Source organism: Hypomesus transpacificus, chromosome 19 (genome assembly GCF_021917145.1).
Source record: "Hypomesus transpacificus isolate Combined female chromosome 19, fHypTra1, whole genome shotgun sequence".
Classification (NCBI taxonomy): Eukaryota; Metazoa; Chordata; class Actinopteri; order Osmeriformes; family Osmeridae; genus Hypomesus; species Hypomesus transpacificus.
In genome coordinates this window covers 10825640-10843156 of record NC_061078.1, presented here as the reverse complement: position 1 = coordinate 10843156, position 17517 = coordinate 10825640, and the positions used below count along the sequence as shown (strand labels likewise).

The following is a 17517-nucleotide window of genomic DNA, read 5'->3' as shown; positions in this document are numbered from 1 at the left end:
TTTTTTTTTTATTAATTTCACTCTCATACACTGAAATCATTGGGATGCATATATGTCAATTTGACTCATTAACAGTAGACTGAATTTAGAGATAGCAACCATGGCAGAATATTGTCAGTCGGATGTTTTGCAGTTAAATGTTTGAATATGACAGTGGACGTATTATAAAACTGCAAAAAATTTGAATATATTCAAATAGGTCTATAGACCTTCAGGTAGGCTAAATGCAAATGATGTCTGCCAGGTACTATTTAAATGGAGCAGTGTGTTACTGGTATATTATTTTTGCAACGTGGATTATTTTTGCTTTTTATTAGTGTGTTAGGATACATGAACGGTACAGTAGATTCACATGAGTAATTCACACGATTTATACACATGATTCATGACGGCGTATAAAAGCCCAATTATTTTTATTTATTTCTACAATGGCCTTAATATACCGAGGTGAAGTTAGTTTCATATTCAACATTCGTTTCACTTTCGGAAGACTCTACTTTGCGGCTTCGCGTTAGGGACCGGGTGAAAACTACCCATACCATTTTTTAAATTGACATATTTTTATGAAGATAAAACCTCAAACGGACACCAGAGTATTCCAACAATGTCTGGTATATTTCCACAGCCTTTAGTTTTTCATTTTAGTTTCAAACAAAATGATAGAAAATCATTAATCTCTGAAAATAGCATGAAATCCTCGCTAGTCTTAACTTTTTCAGAATTGTACTGAAAAATCTCAGATGTATACCAGACTATTCTAATAATGTCTGGCCTACTTCCACACCCTTTACTTTTTCAATTAACCTTTTAAAAAATGATAGAAAATGTCTGATCTCTGAAAATAGCATGAAATCATCGCTTAAAAATGTTATTGAAAAATGAAAGGTTGCGGAAGTAGGCCAGCCTTTATTAGAATAATCTTGTGTATATTTGAGATTTTTTGACACAAGTTTGAAAAAATTCAGATTTGCCAGGATTAAACTATTTTCATAGATTAGCGATTTTTTTGCGAATTTTGTTTGAAACGTAATTGAAAAAGTAAAGGCTGTGGAACAGACATTGTTAGAATACTATGGAGTCCGTTTGAGGTTTTATATACATACAAATATTAAATGTCATTAAAAAAATTATGGGTGGTTTAAACACGGTCCCTAACGCGAGGCTGCAAACTAGCGTTTCCAGAATATGAGACTAATGTTTAATGTCGAATATGAAACTAACAAAGCTCCTATGAAGCTTCTTAATACACTTCATAGTACATGTATTGTACATAGGCCTACACCAGTGGTGGTTCTAGACTAATTTTACTGGGGGGGCCAAGGGGGGGCCAGTGTTTAATCAGAGGGGCACACAGTCAGGTCAGCTCAGGGGGGCCACAGGTAGGGCCAAGGACATTTTCACAGGGGCACTGGCCCCTGGAGGCCCCCGTGTAGAACCGCCCCTGCAGGAGACAACATTCACATGATTAGCCTAATTCACACGATTTATACACATGATTTATGACCATTACTAAAGAGCTGATACAATGTCTAACATTAAATTAGCACACGACTAATTTCGGCAAAAGGACAGAATGAAACGTGAATGCAAATAAACATATGCAGGCTACACAGGCACTCTGGCACGCACGCTGTAAAACAAAGTCAACATACTGTATTTCTTCACTTCATGTTAACATGTAGTATTACACAATCATCTAAATGTTTAACAGTTATTCACTGCCTTCTTGTGGACCATATTGGTACTTATGTTGTTCTAACCAGCTGGTGTTTATCATGCAGCAGCACAGACAGGATCGCAGACAAGAATGTTCTGAGACTGAATAACTACAGTAACTGCAAGACTACGGGTATACTTTTTTTTTTGACCGGGGAATGTTTTATGGTGCGTAGCTAAACAACAGAGCAGCGTGACTTAAAAAATAATATTCAAGTCTATAGTTCATTTTAGATAAATCAACACAGCGCGGCATGTATTTACTATGGATGTTGCTGATGGAGTTGTAGCTGTGTGTGGACACGATCTGTTGATAACATTTATCTGGAGTTAGGATTTGGAAACACTGCTTTAGAATTCGTTGAGACTATGGATTACGATTTTCCCTTTTAACAGAAGGCTGTGTTTTTATATATATATATCTCGTTATTTGGTAACATCAGTACGAAATCCGCGGACACTTGTTGAAATACCGAAAACGTCTGCAAAGAAGTTGTAGCTTGCTTGAAGCTTTCAGCTAACTCGCGCGTCGCAGCTGCGTATCACTGTATTATCAATGAACGGAGCGAGCAATCTATTTTTCCCCCATTTCTAAAACCAGCGAAAAATAAGAAAAAAAGACCAGTGCATGTCCAGTTATAACTGTAGATACTTTCGCAATTTGACAAACAAATGTACGTTTTCTGAAGCCTTATAAGCGCTAGCAAGCTAGGAAACGGAGCCACACTGTCAGTGACAGCAGCTTGGCCAGGCAGCAAGCTAGGCTAGTTTGGTAGCGTTACGTTAGCGAGCGGATTGAGATTCAAATAAATTGTTGTTCACTGAGAATAGCTCACTTAGCTAGCCCAGCTAGCTATTGCAATCAAACAGGTAGCTTATTTAGCTTTGCTGTATATAGTAATGCGATTGACCCAGAGGACTAACTTTGATCGATTATACCACTAGATAGTTCGCTAAGTTTTATGCCTGTCGTCTAGCGGTAAAAGCGACAATTCGTTTGTTTACTTAGTTAGCTGACTAGCTAGCTAGTCTGGTCACAAACTTGTGACAGCTGAGTGACAGCTACTGTACTGTATCCAGCGTCGTTATGTGGCCATCGAATCTGACGACTTTCACTACGTTTTTGTAACATCAGTGATGGATAACAAAGAAATGGACTAATACATCGTCAACAATAACTGATTCGTTTTTGGTGTGCTGTGCTTCAAAGATTCGCCTCAAGTTCAAAGTAAAGTTTTGAAACTGCGGCCCACACAATGTCCGGATCACCGGGCTCGGGTGGTTCGAACCCGAGGAAGTTCAGTGAAAAGATTGCGCTACACAACCAGAAACAAGCAGAAGAGACGCGGGCCTTCGAACAGCTTATGACAGATCTCACTGTCTCAAGGGTAAGCAAATCCATCCTAATCAAACGGATAGAAAAAAGGTTATGTCTAGGTCCAATGCTTGTTGTTGAAACTGCTACACCTAGCTAATCCTAATTCCTGTGTATAGCTATCTCAAATACTGTGACCTTTTTTATCATCCAGCGTGAGAGGAAATACTTCAAAATAATAACTGTTTTCACTCACACTGTTAAGCTAATTCTTGATTCTTTTGGGTGAAGTTTGTTTGACTAGGACTGCTTTTTATAAACAATCACCCTTTACCCAATCAGCTTTTACTTTCCTGTTGTGCTTCTCTCACAATTCAACAAGAGACATCAATCCATTATACTCAAAATGGTTAAGCTTCAACTCTCAAATAGCTTTTCACTGGACCACACACTCCCGCTGCTGTTCTCTATGACATGCATCAAGGTCACTACATATTTTTCTCTCTCTCCGAAGGAAAATGATCAGTGTTATTGGGTTGATGTTTGATGACTCATGTAATTCTGCTCTGTGTAGTGGGCTGCAGGTCTGTTGTAAAGATGGCATGGGCATCTTTGCATTGATAGCAGAAGCTTGAGCTGAGTCTTGGGTTGTTGCACCAGCCCTATTTCCCAGCCATATTCCACATTTTGACTAGCTCACTAATTTCACCATGTAGTATTAATAGGTTCACAGGTGTGGAGGAGGACAATTTGTGAGTCATTTTATCATGCTATTCCAAGTGCACATTATACACTTTTTTTTTCTCCATCATGTTATCTGCCTGTGTTGACAAGAACTGATATGGTTTTTCACAGCCACAAATAAGCTACAACTCATCTGGAATGCTTTTAATTCACAACACAGTATTCAGTAGATGTCCTGAAAGGGTAGTAAGCCAGTTTCTACTTCATCACTGATGTGTAGAAAATATCCTTTTAGGTTCGGTCCTCACCTTCATCAAAAATGAATGCATACTGTACAAACATTGTGAAATGAAAACATTCTCTCCAGGGAAAATAGAGGGGTTCTATTCAAGCTACTTTCATGCCTTTGGTTCACAATAGTCTTCTTTAATGAAAGTGAGTTTTGAAAATGTGCAGTGAAAGAGGATGTGGTCTTGGGGCTACACCAAATTAAGCTGTCCATAAGGTATGACTTGTCAGTGACCCTGGGGAGACAGAGTAGCCCAGTGAGTGGGCTCTGTCTCCAGGGCTGAGCCAGGGGATGGGACACACTGCCAGCAAACAGCCATAATTAGAAATAGCTGCTTCAACATTCGCAACGGTGACTGGAGGATTGAGTTGAAAATACTTAAGTGGCATTGAATTAAGGTTTGTTGTACTTGAATGTAAACTGATACTTCTGTGTACCACGGTGGGCAGCAGGTTGTTTCCACTAAGAGGGATCACTAAGAGACATGAAGTCCTTGGCTAATATTCCAATATTGTTGTATTTCCCCTTATAGCTGATATAAACATATTATTGCTTTGCTATCAGAATCTTGAGTTTCTGATTCTACCTTGTCAAATGAGACTCCAACTATCAGTGACACTTTTGTTCTCTCTGGGAGATGGTCTTTCCAGTCTGTGTAAATTCATTGATAACATCAAATGAGGTCAGTCTTTGAGATTCAAATTTTGTCCTTTCGCTAGTGTGAGGAAGAATCCCCCACTGATTTGCCTATTCCTGATCAGAATTGATAATTGACTGTGTTTACCTTACCTTGGCAGAACAAGCCCTGCCCTGTGATTCCTCTGTGGGTCCTTCTAGCCTGACCGGTGGTACTGTGGATGTGGTTTAGAGAACACCATAAGTTCATTTCTAAGAATTGAGTGTGCTTCACAGTCCCATTTTCACTCTGGAGAAGTATTGTACCTTCCTTTCATTCTCATCTGTTCCTTCGTCTCTCTCTTTCTCTCAAGAGAGTGAATTACAGCCCTGCAATAAAAGGCTTTGCCATGCCTCTCTCTCTCTCTCTCTCTCTCTCTCTCTCTCTCTCTCTCTCTCTCTGTCTCTCTCTCTCTCTCTCTCTCTCTCTCTCTCTCGCTCTGAGGTCTGTGTGTACCATGTTTGCTGAAAGACTTCTGTAGTTTACCCAGATCATGATGGCCATGGTGTCTTGGTGTTTTGACAGGTGCAGTTTCAGAAGATCCAGCAGCTTCGTTTGTCTCAGACAAGGGCCCAGTACTACGGAGGCTCCCTGCCCAACGTCAACCAGATAGGCAATGCCAGTAACGACTTCCAGGTGAGACGCAGATCTTAGCCAGGCCCCAAGAACTGAAACGGGGGAGGTGACCTTACAGTGTAAGGTCATTACTTACAACCTATGTTCTCAGCTGAGGGACAATCACCATCTAACCAGCTACACTTCTATGCACATTTGTGGCAGAAAAATCTACTGTAAAACGTGCCTCCCTTGGTCAGTTTCCCCGCATCAAGAGGCGTTTACTGAAAAAGCACAGTATAGTATGACAGTTTCTGGAAACTGACTCGCTTTTAATAACTTTCTTTACCAGAAACGGGTTTTGTTCAAAGGCTAAAGTTTCTCAAGACCAGAGAAGCTAAACCACATGACTCTCTGATTACGCCTGATGATCTTCCCTCTCCAAAGCGCGTAACATCTCTGTGCTGTAGTTCCAGAAAATGCAAAGCTGCCTTGGGGATGCTAAATAATTCAGATATTCTTCCAACTCAGACCGGCTACACAGAGCATGTGTGCTGTTTAGATCTTCTGGCTGGAGTGGGCTCTGGTCCCATCAGGAAGACTGGGGTGAATTTGATACAAGCAGTGTTTCTCAGTAGCTCCAGGCCCGTATCCGTGTCAGTCCTCTAAGGAGAGCCCAGGATACAGTAGTCGCTCCAGGTGAAAGTGCCCTTGTTGCTTGAAAGAAAGGCTCATTTAGCAGTGGAGCAGGGATCCCTGGACTGAGACTGGCTGCAGAAACCAAAGCCAGGCCAGTGAAAGCCCTTCTCAGAATGGAGTCCATTCAGTCTCTCCAGGGATGTTCTCAGAGCTCAATAGGGACTACTTTATTTTATTATTCATTTGTTAATGCTTACTTTTTAACGATTGGATGGCCTTTACGGTTTGAGTGGTTTGCCGAAGGATGCCAAAGGGTATACTTTGTGTTGTGTGTGAATTTGCTGCGGCAAAATTGTTGTCAGTTCATAACGGTTCATTATTGAACCTAGTTATCACTCTGTTTTCCACTTGCTTCTCTTTCGCCTGTTTAGGGAGGAGGTTTGTCTTATTGTCTACCCATCTTGTTAACTTCTCTCTGTGTCTCTGTCTCTCTCTCTGTCTGTGTCTCTCTGTCTCTCTCTCTTTCTCTGTCTCTGTCTCTCTCTGTCTCTTTATCTCTGTCTGTCTCTCTGTCGGTCTCCCTCCCTGTGTCTCTTCCTCTCTCAGGGAGGTTTCCAAGCAGGACTGGACTCAGTCCGTGGGACGCGTCACCATGGTCTGGTGGAAAGGGTCCACAGAGAACGCAACCGCATCAACTCCCCCCACCGGCGACCCATCGACAAACACGGACGGCAGATATCCTTCCCTGAACCAGAACTTAGCTTGGCCTTCCCAGCTTAGCCAGTGCTTCTTAAATGTTCCCCTGTCAGCCCCCTTTGAAAAGCACACCTAACACATCTCACAGGCTGTACTCAAAGGAAGCCTACATGCTCTTAACATCTAGACACTATAAACTGCGTCATCTTGTTAGCTAGCAGTTTAATCATGCTGTGGGTGATTTTGGCTGTGTGTGGTGTGAATGTATCTCTGTGTTCATTGACCTTCGCTAGTGTGGGTTGATGCTGAGGCCCTAGGCGCAGAGTTAGTCATTATGATTACATGTACAGCAATATATTGCAGTGCAGCCTACCAAGGCTTCGACATTGACAGTGGGGTAGATTTTGGAGGGATGTTTTTGGTTTAATGGAATACACTGCGTGTGTGTGTGTGTTTGTGCATGTGTTTTGTAGTATCATGTTTGTGGTTATGTACTGCGTGTGATTTTGACTTTCAAGAACTGGGCCAGAGCACAGTGCTTGAATAAGAGGGTTGGAGTGTGGTGGTGAGAGTGGTCCGAAGTGCTGGAGGGCTGTTGTTGTTCTCAGAGAGTGGACAGTACATGGCGAGTCTTAATGCGTGTATCGACAATCAGCTTCTTCCAAAAAGGTTGCTTGCTTTTCCCGGTGGCAGAGCAGCAAAGCGGTAGTGATCCTGTGTGATTGGCTCCATAAAGCGCCGTGAGACAGGTCCCAGGATGGTGAGACAGGTAGAAGAAGACCGATTGTTTATCCCTGAGTGAATATGAGGGATGATGGGTAAAAAGGTTTGATATTGGAGTGAGTGTGTCAGAGCCCAAGGGAAATGGTAATGTGGTGCGTTTAAAGAGAGGCTCGGACAGTGCTCTTATGGAAGCCCTCCAGCGCCTGACATTACACTCCTTGTCTTGGAATATTCATCCCTGTAATGGGGTTCTCTTTAGGACCCAGCAGCTTCCTTTCACTGCAGAACACATTCAACCCTCTCTTTTTATTTATTCAACCAATAGTTGAGAGCTGCTAATTTATGCCGAGTTTGAGTTGATGATGAAAATGAATTACTCACTTTGAGTTGGGACTCGCATGTATGAACACAAACTCTAACCCCCATTCCCTTTCTTCTTCTCACGACTCTGTCGATACTGGAAGAGAAGAGTCAAAATCTCTCGGGGGGGGGGGGGGGGGGTAGATGTGCGTGTGCGTTTGTGTGTGGTACTGAGACAGCACTGTGCAGCATATGATCTTCACACTGGGGGAGGGAAGAGGCTGGGCAGAGGACTGTCTGCTGGCCAACTTAGATTTTCACTCCAAGGTTTTTGAGCTTTTTTCTTTCTTTCTTTTTTTTTCTGCAGGCGCCAGATGTCCCACACAGTGGAAGCTTGTTTTTCACAAATGAGGCGAACTGTATCTGCCAAGACTAGACAGGCGGTGAAGGAGAGCTTTTGCCAGACGCTTCACGTTTGAGCTCTTCTCCTTTTCATGTAACACTGTCGCTATTTGATCGCGTCGGTTCATGAATTCCGTTCAGTGAAATGATTCCTGCGTTCAGGCCTGGGCTGCAGTGTGGGCTGGTTCTGGGCCCCTGATTGGGCTGCAGTGTGGCCTGGTGCTGTGCCTGTCCTCATGTTCACTCCTCCCTGGGCCTGGTACCACCACCAACCTGGTGATGTCACACACACTCAGGGGGTGGAAGTGACCTGACAAGGCTCTCTCTCTCTTGCCCTCTCTTTGTCTCTCTGTCCCTATTCCCCCCCCCCCCCCCCTCCCTTATTTACTCTCTCTTGGCCACCCACAGTTAATTGGCATAAAGGGATCTTCACTGTAGTCCTCCCATGCCTTCCGGCTTGAGGAACAAGACCATGTGTGTAACTAACGAATGACTCTTGGTGCTGGCCTGTGTTCCTCCAGAGCTCCTGCCTCCATCTGTTTGCATTCAGACACTGAGATGTCAGCCATAGAGCCAGATGACCACCACGGTGTCTCTCCGAGCACACAGAGAGAGAGAGAGACAGAGACAGAGACAGAGAGAGAGATCCTCTGTGGGCATGCCCAGACGCCCTAAGTTGGGAACTTTCTGAGTTGCGATCTACCCTGGGACTGGAGCAGGTGGCGTTTGCGTCAAGTGTGCGTGTGAGTCATGCAGTCATTCCTGCACACGCCCGTCAGAGAGAGCACACCCTGCCGTCGGGGTGTTTGTTGACACAATCCTCCGGTAACCTGTTGGACAGGATCCTGACATGTGCTGCCTGACTGGACCGTCCAAACAGTCCGTCCCCTCGACTCCTCCTGGCGTGCCTGTGTTGGTTTTCAAAGCGAGGGAGCTTTTCTCTTGATTACTCTGGCTGCGGAGAGAGTGATCAGTGATGGGGCTTGGCAGGGGCAGAGGGAGTCCTACTGTCAGCTGAGATTACATGGTTTAGCCAGGCCGTGCTGATGTTAAGGGGACAGAAGTCCAGTCCTAAGTTTGGCAAAAGAGCTGAGAGGCAGAAGTAATTTTTAAACAACAACATGCTAAAGAAAGCACCACTGTTGGTTAAACCCTCTCTGACTTTACCTCATCTGTACTGCCCAGAGACAAAGACAGGAACTGGGCTCAGGCAGTTAATACCAGGGCTATAATGCTGACATTGTTTCTCAGACTCCTTGAACAAGACGGCGGTATTGTCCACTCTAAATTGTTGCCCACTTGAAAGTTTTTTGTGTGTGTGTGTGTGTGTGTTCGCATGTTCACAAGAATTCACGTTGTAAAGAGGTCCTCGCACGATGCCCAGTCGTCTTGACATGTTTCCCCGCTCTCCCGTATAGGCGACCATGCATATGTGCTGTGTACTCATGCCCTCTTCATACACTGCATCACACGACTGTAGAGGTTCAAGGGACTGTTTGGTGTCTGCACTGTTTGTTGGAGTGGTCATGCATGTTTCAGAGCTCGGTGTTGCTGCTCGTGTCACTAAGCTGTGTCCGTGCTGTTGATTCCCTTGACCGCGCCCACGTGGAGAGCTCCCCGTATGGGAACGTGTACCTGTCCCCTCCGCCCGACAACAGCTGGAGAAGGTGAGTGCTCCCCCCCTCTGCTCTCTCACCACTAGGAACGACTTCCTGGATCCTCTCCCGTCAGCAGTGATTCAGGAGTGTGTGCCCATAGTTGCTGAGTCATGACTACCTTGGCGAGGTTGAGTCCATCCGACGGAAAGTGAATTGCGTAACCTCTCTGATGTTTGCGGATGTAAAGGTCGATGTTTGTATTTGCATCGCCTCTGCTCAGAGATGCTGGAAGTGTGCGAACGGATCGCAGCTGATTGGACAGGCAATGCTAGCCTCAGGAAGGCTGAATCTACAAAGATGCTTTTGACAGATAGCCCTTTGGTTTAAAGGTCAGATGCAACAGCATCCTGCTGGCCCTCAGGTTCCACACTGTCACAGGGTGAAGCCAGGTCACAGCACCGGGCTGCCCTGCTCTCACTGTCTCCTACCCAGCCACGAATAACATCTGGCGGATGCTAACTGATAGGCTGGCTTGTTTTTAAGGTGCCTGTGCAGCCAACATCCTTGTTTTCAGTTAAACTGCCTGGTTCTACCTACCCAGAGCTGGTGGTGTAATTACTGGACGTTTTTTCTCCTGTGTTTACAAGGGAGTGATTTACAGCCCTGCAATAAAAGGCTTTGCCATGCACCTCTTCTCTCTCTTGCTCGCTCTCTCGCTCTCTCTCTCTCTCTCTCTCTCTCTCTCTCTCTCTCTCTCTCTCTCTCTCTCTCTCTCTCTCTCTCTCTCTCTCTCTCTCTCTCTGTGTCTGTCTCTCTTACTCTCTCCTTCCTCTTTACCGCCCTCTCTTTCTCTGCTCTCCCTTTCTCCTTCCTCATTCTCTCTGCCTCCTGTCTCCGCAGTTGTGTTTTGAATGTCGGCTTGGCAAGCGGCCAGCAGCCCCTCCTCCTCCCCCCTCCTCCCTCCTCCTCCTCCTCGTCCCTCCTCCTCCTCCCCCCTCCTCCCTCCTCGTCATTCCTCCTCCTCCTCGTCCCTCCTCCCTCCTCCTCGTCCCTCCTCCCTCCTCCTCATCCCTCCTCCTCCCTCCTCCTCGTCCCTCCTCCCTCCTCCTCGTCCCTCCTCCTCCTCCTCGTCCCTCCTCTTCCCTTCTCCTCATCCCTCCTCCTCCCTTGCACTGCAGCAGCTGAGCCACAGCCCAGAGCCTGCCGCTGGCCTCCATGTTGACTGTACAGTACTGACTTGTAAAGCTGAATGGGGTCCACGCCCTCATGTCACTGTTGACAGCAGAGAACAGGTTGGCTGCGGAGCCTCCTGACTGGGCGAACAGACTCTGCCGTGACCTTGTGTTCTCAGAACGGAGGCAGAGCGCTGGGTGGGCCATGTGCCACTCCCACTCCCAACACTTTGGCTCAGAGCAGTGGGTACCAGCCGACGTGGATCCTTACCAAAGACAGCATTGGGTTTAATCCTAACTTAGGAGTCTTTTCAAATCCATTACAGTTCAGACAAAAGCCATGCCTTAACTGTGTGTCCGTTTCATATTTTTGGAAATGAGAATGATTTGTGTGTGTAATTATCTCTGCTTTAACCCCTTTCAGTAGGGCTTAGGTGACAGGGTTCTAGTGCTAACAGGCAAATGCCAGTGACTCCACCTCTAACTTTACCAGAACTGGTAAAACATGTTGGCTTGGTAACCACTTGTTTCCATTATTAAAAAAAGGAAATTACAGTACTTTGGCAAGCAGTGGTTCTTTGAGCCTTCAGAAGATGTTAAGCCTGCTTGAACGACATCACACCAACATGATGTCATGAGTGTAACAGTTCTGTGGATACGCATGGCCCTGAGAAAGGAAAGTCTCACAGGCAGGCTGCTGCTTTCACAAGAGATCAATACAAGTTATTGGTTGAAATACTGTGTGTAATAGTCCTGCTGCTGCCTTTCAAACCGCACACTTTGAAGCAGTCTCCCCATCCCCTGGGAATCGAGCTCTCCCTCTCTCTCCTGTCCCCATGAGACTGGCCCCAGCTCTCCCTCTCTCTCCTGTCCCCATGAGACTGGCCCCAGCTCTCCCTCTCTCTCCTGTCCCCATGAGACTGGCCCCAGCTCTCCCTCTCTCTCCTGTCCCCATGAGACTGGCCCCAGCTCTCCCTCTCTCTCCTGTCCCCATGAGACTGGCCCCAGCTCTCCCTCTCTCTCCTGTCCCCATGAGACTGGCCCCAGCTCTCCCTCTCTCTCCTGTCTCCATGAGACTGGCCCCAGCTCTCCCTCTCTCTCCTGTCCCCATGAGACTGGCCCCAGCTCTCCCTCTCTCTCCTGTCCCCATGAGACTGGCCCCAGCTCTCCCTCTCTCTCCTGTCCCCATGAGACTGGCCCCAGCTCTCCCTCTCTCTCCTGTCCCCATGAGACTGGCCCCAGCTCTCCCTCTCTCTCCTGTCCCCATGAGACTGGCCCCAGCTCTCCCTCTCTCTCCTGTCCCCATGAGACTGGCCCCAGCTCTCCCTCTCTCTCCTGTGCCCATGAGACTGGCCCCAGCTCTCCCTCTCTCTCCTGTGCCCATGAGACTGGCCCCAGCTCTCCCTCTCTCTCTCCTGTCCCCCTGAGACTGGCCTCAGCCACCTGGTTCTGCAGTCTGGCTATCATCAACTAGACACAGCAGCATGGAACTACCATCTGCCTTCACCTTCAGTGCACCTGGATCCACATCGCTGTGTTACAGAGACACTCACCGTGGTTACATGGATTCGAATTATTGGCTTATTTGAAATGAAATAGAATTATCCCTTTCTTGTAAACACCTTTGTTCGAATAATTGCTGTCCGACTGCGATCCGATCGACACCCCGAGATAACTCGATCCGAGTCGGTTGATAATTCGTACATCGCATGCTTGTAAACGGTGAATTGGACTATGAAGTGGTCTTTGCACATGCTTGAGATCCCGCCACCCTCCCTCCCAGGTCGTGACCTGGAAGTCGAAAAAGACAATACGTTGTCGCTGCCGGGAGCCAGCCCGTCAGAAACAAACAAACAACGCGAGCCAATAGCCCGTTTGCATTCGCAGTACTCCTATTGTCATCATGCACGAAATGTAGAGGGACGTAGCTTCACCTTGCTCTCCGTTCGCCGTCTTTCTCGAAATGTTGATGTTGTTGTTGTTGGTAGTGGTGAACAGGTCAAGCGGAAAGGGCCTTATCACCTCTAGTTGTAATGAAAACAGCGCCACGTATCGTACTGGGATATGACATGCTTTCGGCCAATGATTCGGTATATTCACTGCCATATATATTAGGAAAATAGCAGTTGCCCCAAAAATTAGCATTATCCGGATAAAGCTAGATTCGAATTGATACCATCATGTAAACGTAGTCCCACTGTCCCCCCCTGCATCTGGGGCTTTCTCTGTGCACTTAAGAGGTCAGGAACCCTGGAAAGGTGCCTTGTCCCTCTGCTTTGGTTCTTTAGTGGTACGTGTTCATAGGTTGATGAGCCTAAGGGGCTGTATTGTGGACCAGGCAGGTTCCTGACAAGGGAACGGGTCTGTTCTGCTTCCTTTCTCCGTGTTGAGGATTGAGTTTTGTCGTGGTCAGCTCTCATCCCAGCCGGTCTGTTTATCACCTTTAGGAAAACTAAAGCTTTGCATTGTTAAAGTGATTTGGGTTGGTCTTGGTCCCGTAGCCTAAATCTTTGATGGTGTGTGTTGTTACAGCTCTTGTTCAGAGAGCAGAGGAAGGCTGAATCCCTCTCCGCTCAACAGTACCCCATCTGCCAGACCTGAGTCACTGAGCTGGATTTAGGTTATTTGTAGTGATGGATTTATGGTATTTCATTTCATGCAGCAGTAAAGCAAATAGGAGGACACTGAGCTGACTACAATATCAGGACAGACCAGGGCCAGGACAGACCAGGGCCAGGACAGAGCGGGGCCCGAGTAGAGTAAACGAATCATTGGAAGGAGATGAGGATTCTGGGAGCCTCTGAGGTCACATGGGTCATTCCAGCTATGCGTGATCTGACGCGGAGAATATAGCTACCACCCATAAAACATCTCCAGAAATGTCTAGCATCTGAGTTTGACTGCAGGGATGTGCAAGTCGTGAAAGCTTATGAATGAGTTGCAACCTCTCATCTGAGACGACAGTAGCATAGCTCTGCATCACCCGACCAGCTGCTCCAAGCGCTCCCCTGGCTGCCCCCGTGAGTGTCCAGTTGACTTGACCCCGCACCCAGTTGAAGCAGACCCTTGTTCTGTATTTGACCTTGAGGGTCACACACCTAGGTGTCCCCCCCTCCCCCCCCGTGAGAGGACTGTGCGGGGCTGTGTTGTGAGTGAGGGGTTGCAGATAACTGGTGTTTGTGACAAGACTCGGCAGAGACGTGTCCTGCAGGGCCGTGCCAGGAGCCAGATGCTCTGCTGGTCTCTCTCCGGGGAGAGAGAGAGTGGAGGGGGAAGTGTTTACAGAGCCGGCCACATCTGCACTGCATTACCGCCGGGCGCACAAATCCCTCTTAACCCCTTCAGCGCCGCCCTCGGCCGCGTACCACAGGCTGGCGGCTGCCCGTCCGCATCGCGGCGGGCATGTCACGGCCAACGTTTACGAGCGCTGGAGATGGATGGCAGATCCGGTGTATAGATAGCAGGAGCGCGTGTCCAGAGCGATGTGATGCATGCGTGTTTGCTTTGCAGGGGTGTTCGAGGGGACGTGTTAAAAGCTCTGGGCCGGTGCGACACACTGCCCCGGGCTGCTCCTGTGAGCGGCTGGGGTCAGTGCTGTGGGACCCACAGGCATGGCAGAAATGCGAGGGAACGTTTCACAAAGCCTCTCACTGTTCTGGCCCACAGCTTATAAAACCAGATTGGTGATAAAGCTTGATGCCCTTTTATTTTTAGCTTGTCATTTTTTCTTCTTCTTTCTTTTTTTTTCTTTCTCATTTGGTCGAAATACAAAAATGAATAAATAGGATTCCTGTTCCCTGCTGTAGGACTATATAAGGCTGTTTGACCCTGTCATTTCCATGTTAAGGAGTTCACTGTTGGGTTGTGTGTATTTGGAGCCGACCTCCAGAACACATCTCTCATGGGACCTGTAGTTTCACTGGTGCCTGGCCAGAGGCTGTTGTCTGGTCCTGGGTCCTGAGGCCTGAGCACAGCCATGGATGAGTCCCCACAGAACACAGCTGGCCTGGGTCATGAGCTGGGGTCAATGCCTCTGTTCCAGTCCCACGCCCTCCTTCACCCCCACCCACCCATCACTGGCCAGCTCTTCCTCCACTGGCTTCTCTGGGGACGGCGGTCCAGAGGATGGGATCACACAGCCATGCGCTCCTTCAGGTGCAGCTGGGGGGGTTCTGACTCTTCAGTGTGTCTGGGGGGATTCTCCCTGTAGAATGGAGCTGGATGGGATTGGGATTCTACAATGGAGCTGGAATGGGATTGTGATTCTAGAATGGAGCTGGAATGGGATTGTGGTTTTACCCTCGAGAATGGAGTTGGGTAGGATTGTGATTGTCTCAGATCAGATCTCAGGATGAGTGCCACAGCAGCAGCCTGCCCCACCATGCTAGAGCTAAATAAAGACGACAACAGCGGCTATCAGATGGATGGAACCACATGCCTCCACTCCTGAGTGATATTCGGCTGCTTGAGTGGAGTGTAAATCTCTCTGTGTGTGTCTGTGTGCGTCGTGATTCTGTGTTTATCCTCCATGCTGCACCATTTCACCTCTTATCGTCTGGTGGCTATGTTCATAAAGCTGTCTTTACCATTTGCAGATATATATATATATATATATATTTCCTGTAATAAGTCCCGTTAATAGTGGGCATACACAGAAAGTGGGATGAGAGGGAGGAATGTGTAGGGTAGAGGCAGAGAGGGGAGGGTAGTCGGCTCTGGGATGAAACGAGAGTGAAGGGAGGGGGCTGGCTGGTCCCCCATATGGCCTGTGCTGCTAAGCCCTGGGACACTACAGCGCAGGGGGAGGGACAAACGGCTTAACTTGGAAATGTGCAACAAAGCTGCTGTTATCTGGGTGGGGGGGTGGGTGGGGTGGAGCAGGACCGTCCACACTGCTCGGCCTGTCTGGTGCCCTGCTGGACTCCTGCCCTGCTGTTTCCCACTGCGTGTGTGCGTGTGTTTGCAGTAGTGATTACATCGAATCTGCGTCCGGCCATTAAGCATGCATGCCACGGAACAAGAGGCTGAAACCATCAGCAGCTGTCTCATAGCCCGGAGCGGCCCAGTCTGAGCAGGTCCCCTGTCCTGATGAGCCTTCTCTGCACCTTCACCCACACGCCCGGCTCCCTTCCTCTCCGCTCATCACCATGGCTACCCTTCACCTGACACGCGCACACCCAAGTACAGCTTTGGGGCTGACGTTCGCTTTTTGGGACCAATTGGGTGCGTTTGGGTGTGTGTCACACTCCCACTGTGATCCCCGAGGTATCACCAGAGGTAGGTGTTGCAGGGGGTGTAACGCCCGCTGTGCAGCCAGGTCGATAAGTGAGCCCAGCCTGGTCACATGACAGGTGCAGAGGTATGGCCCTCCTTTTATGACCCCCTGCTTCTCTCCCCCGACCCATTAGGAAGAGTGAAAGTGCAGTGATGGTCCTTCCAGGGAGAGGAGGGTGTCCCCTGTAGACAGAGGAGGGCATCCCCTCTGGGGAGAGGAGGGCGTGCCCTGCAGGGAGAGGAGGGCGTCCCCTGTAGACAGAGGAGGGCGTGCCCTGCAGGGAGAGGAGGGCGTGCCCTGCAGGGAGAGGAGGGCGTGCCCTGCAGGGAGAGGAGGGCGTGCCCTGCAGGGAGAGGAGGGCGTGCCCTGCAGGGAGAGGAGGGCGTGCCCTGCAGGGAGAAGAGGGCGTGCCCTGCAGGGAGAGGAGGGCTCGGGTACTGGGGGTACCCTGGGATCACCACAGTGGACAGCTTTCTAACTTGGAGAGAATCTGGGTTTCATGACTCACTGAGTCCAGCTGTCTTTACACACACACAGTGTGTGTGTGTGTGTGTGTTCAAGGTTAGAACCATCTGTACCTTAAGACTAAGTGACTGTTGTAGAGCTGTGTTGTCTTGGTTTGAAGGAAAATAATTTCAGTTTTGTATCACGCAATATGCATGCTGGTATTACAAAGGGAAAACATCCCAGGGTTTAGAAGGTTCCTTCATGTGGAATCAAGGTGTTGGTGTGTTTCATTTTTATTTCAGTTCTTGGACACATTCAGGCAGAATTCCATTGAAGATCATTTTTCCCTTGCCATTGTTGTGGGCTGAAGAAAGACTGCACTTGATCACATGTTTTGTATTGTGCCTGTTGCCAGACAAACATATCTCTCCAGGGGGTTGTGATCAGACGGGAGTTGCTTCTGATTTCTTGTGCAATCTACTGCAGTGGTACCCCCCCCCCCCCCCCCCCCCCCCCCCCCCCTTATAATTAAATCCTCTTTTTTAGCGGTGTGCATCTCCTGTGGCCCCCAGTTAGAGAAGCACTGCTCTACAGTACCTCATTTACTGTTTTTCTCTTCATTTTCTCAGGGGGCAAGTTTGTCTGGATCATTTGTGTGTAGCAATTATGTATGATTTCTTCTGTCTCTTACTCTCCTGTACTGAACCCAGTACAGGGGGAGTAACCAACAAGCGTCTTGGGATGTCCTCCTCTAAATGTCTGTCTTGTCTCTCTCTCTGTACATATCTCTCTCTCTGTATCTCTCTCTCTATCTCTCTCTCTCTGGTCTTTCTCTCTGTATATCTCTCTGGTTTCTCCTGTATCTCTCTCTCTGGTATCGCTCTCCCTCCCTCTCTCTCTCTGGTCTCTCTCTGGTCTGTCTTTGACTCTGAAGGGAGCAGCAGCCGTGGACTGAGGAGAAACGCCCTGGGTTTAGATTAATATCACAGCTCAACAGGTGACCTTTGACCTCTACAGTCGTTCCTCTCCT

General features: G+C 48.1%; 1 protein-coding gene across 7 annotated transcripts in view; it reads left to right on the top strand.

Annotated features, from left to right (window-relative positions):
- Positions 1 to 1758: 1758 nt before the first annotated feature.
- The window catches only part of crtc3 (CREB regulated transcription coactivator 3), a 28466-nt gene continuing 12707 nt past the window's right edge, over positions 1759 to 17517 (top strand). For 3 of the 7 annotated variants that reach the window (XM_047041284.1, XM_047041283.1, XM_047041280.1), the window contains exons 1-6: positions 1759 to 1884; positions 2927 to 3104; positions 5206 to 5316; positions 6481 to 6609; positions 9601 to 9662; positions 17422 to 17484. In XM_047041284.1, coding sequence (XP_046897240.1) covers positions 2973 to 3104; positions 5206 to 5316; positions 6481 to 6609; positions 9601 to 9662; positions 17422 to 17484 — 497 coding nt within the window. In that variant the 5' untranslated portion in view covers positions 1759 to 1884; positions 2927 to 2972. Of the gene's footprint in view, positions 3105 to 5205; positions 5317 to 6480; positions 6610 to 9600; positions 9663 to 17421; positions 17485 to 17517 lie in introns of all 7 variants that reach the window. The other 4 variants (XM_047041287.1, XM_047041286.1, XM_047041281.1 and 1 more) reach the window with 3 other exon arrangements.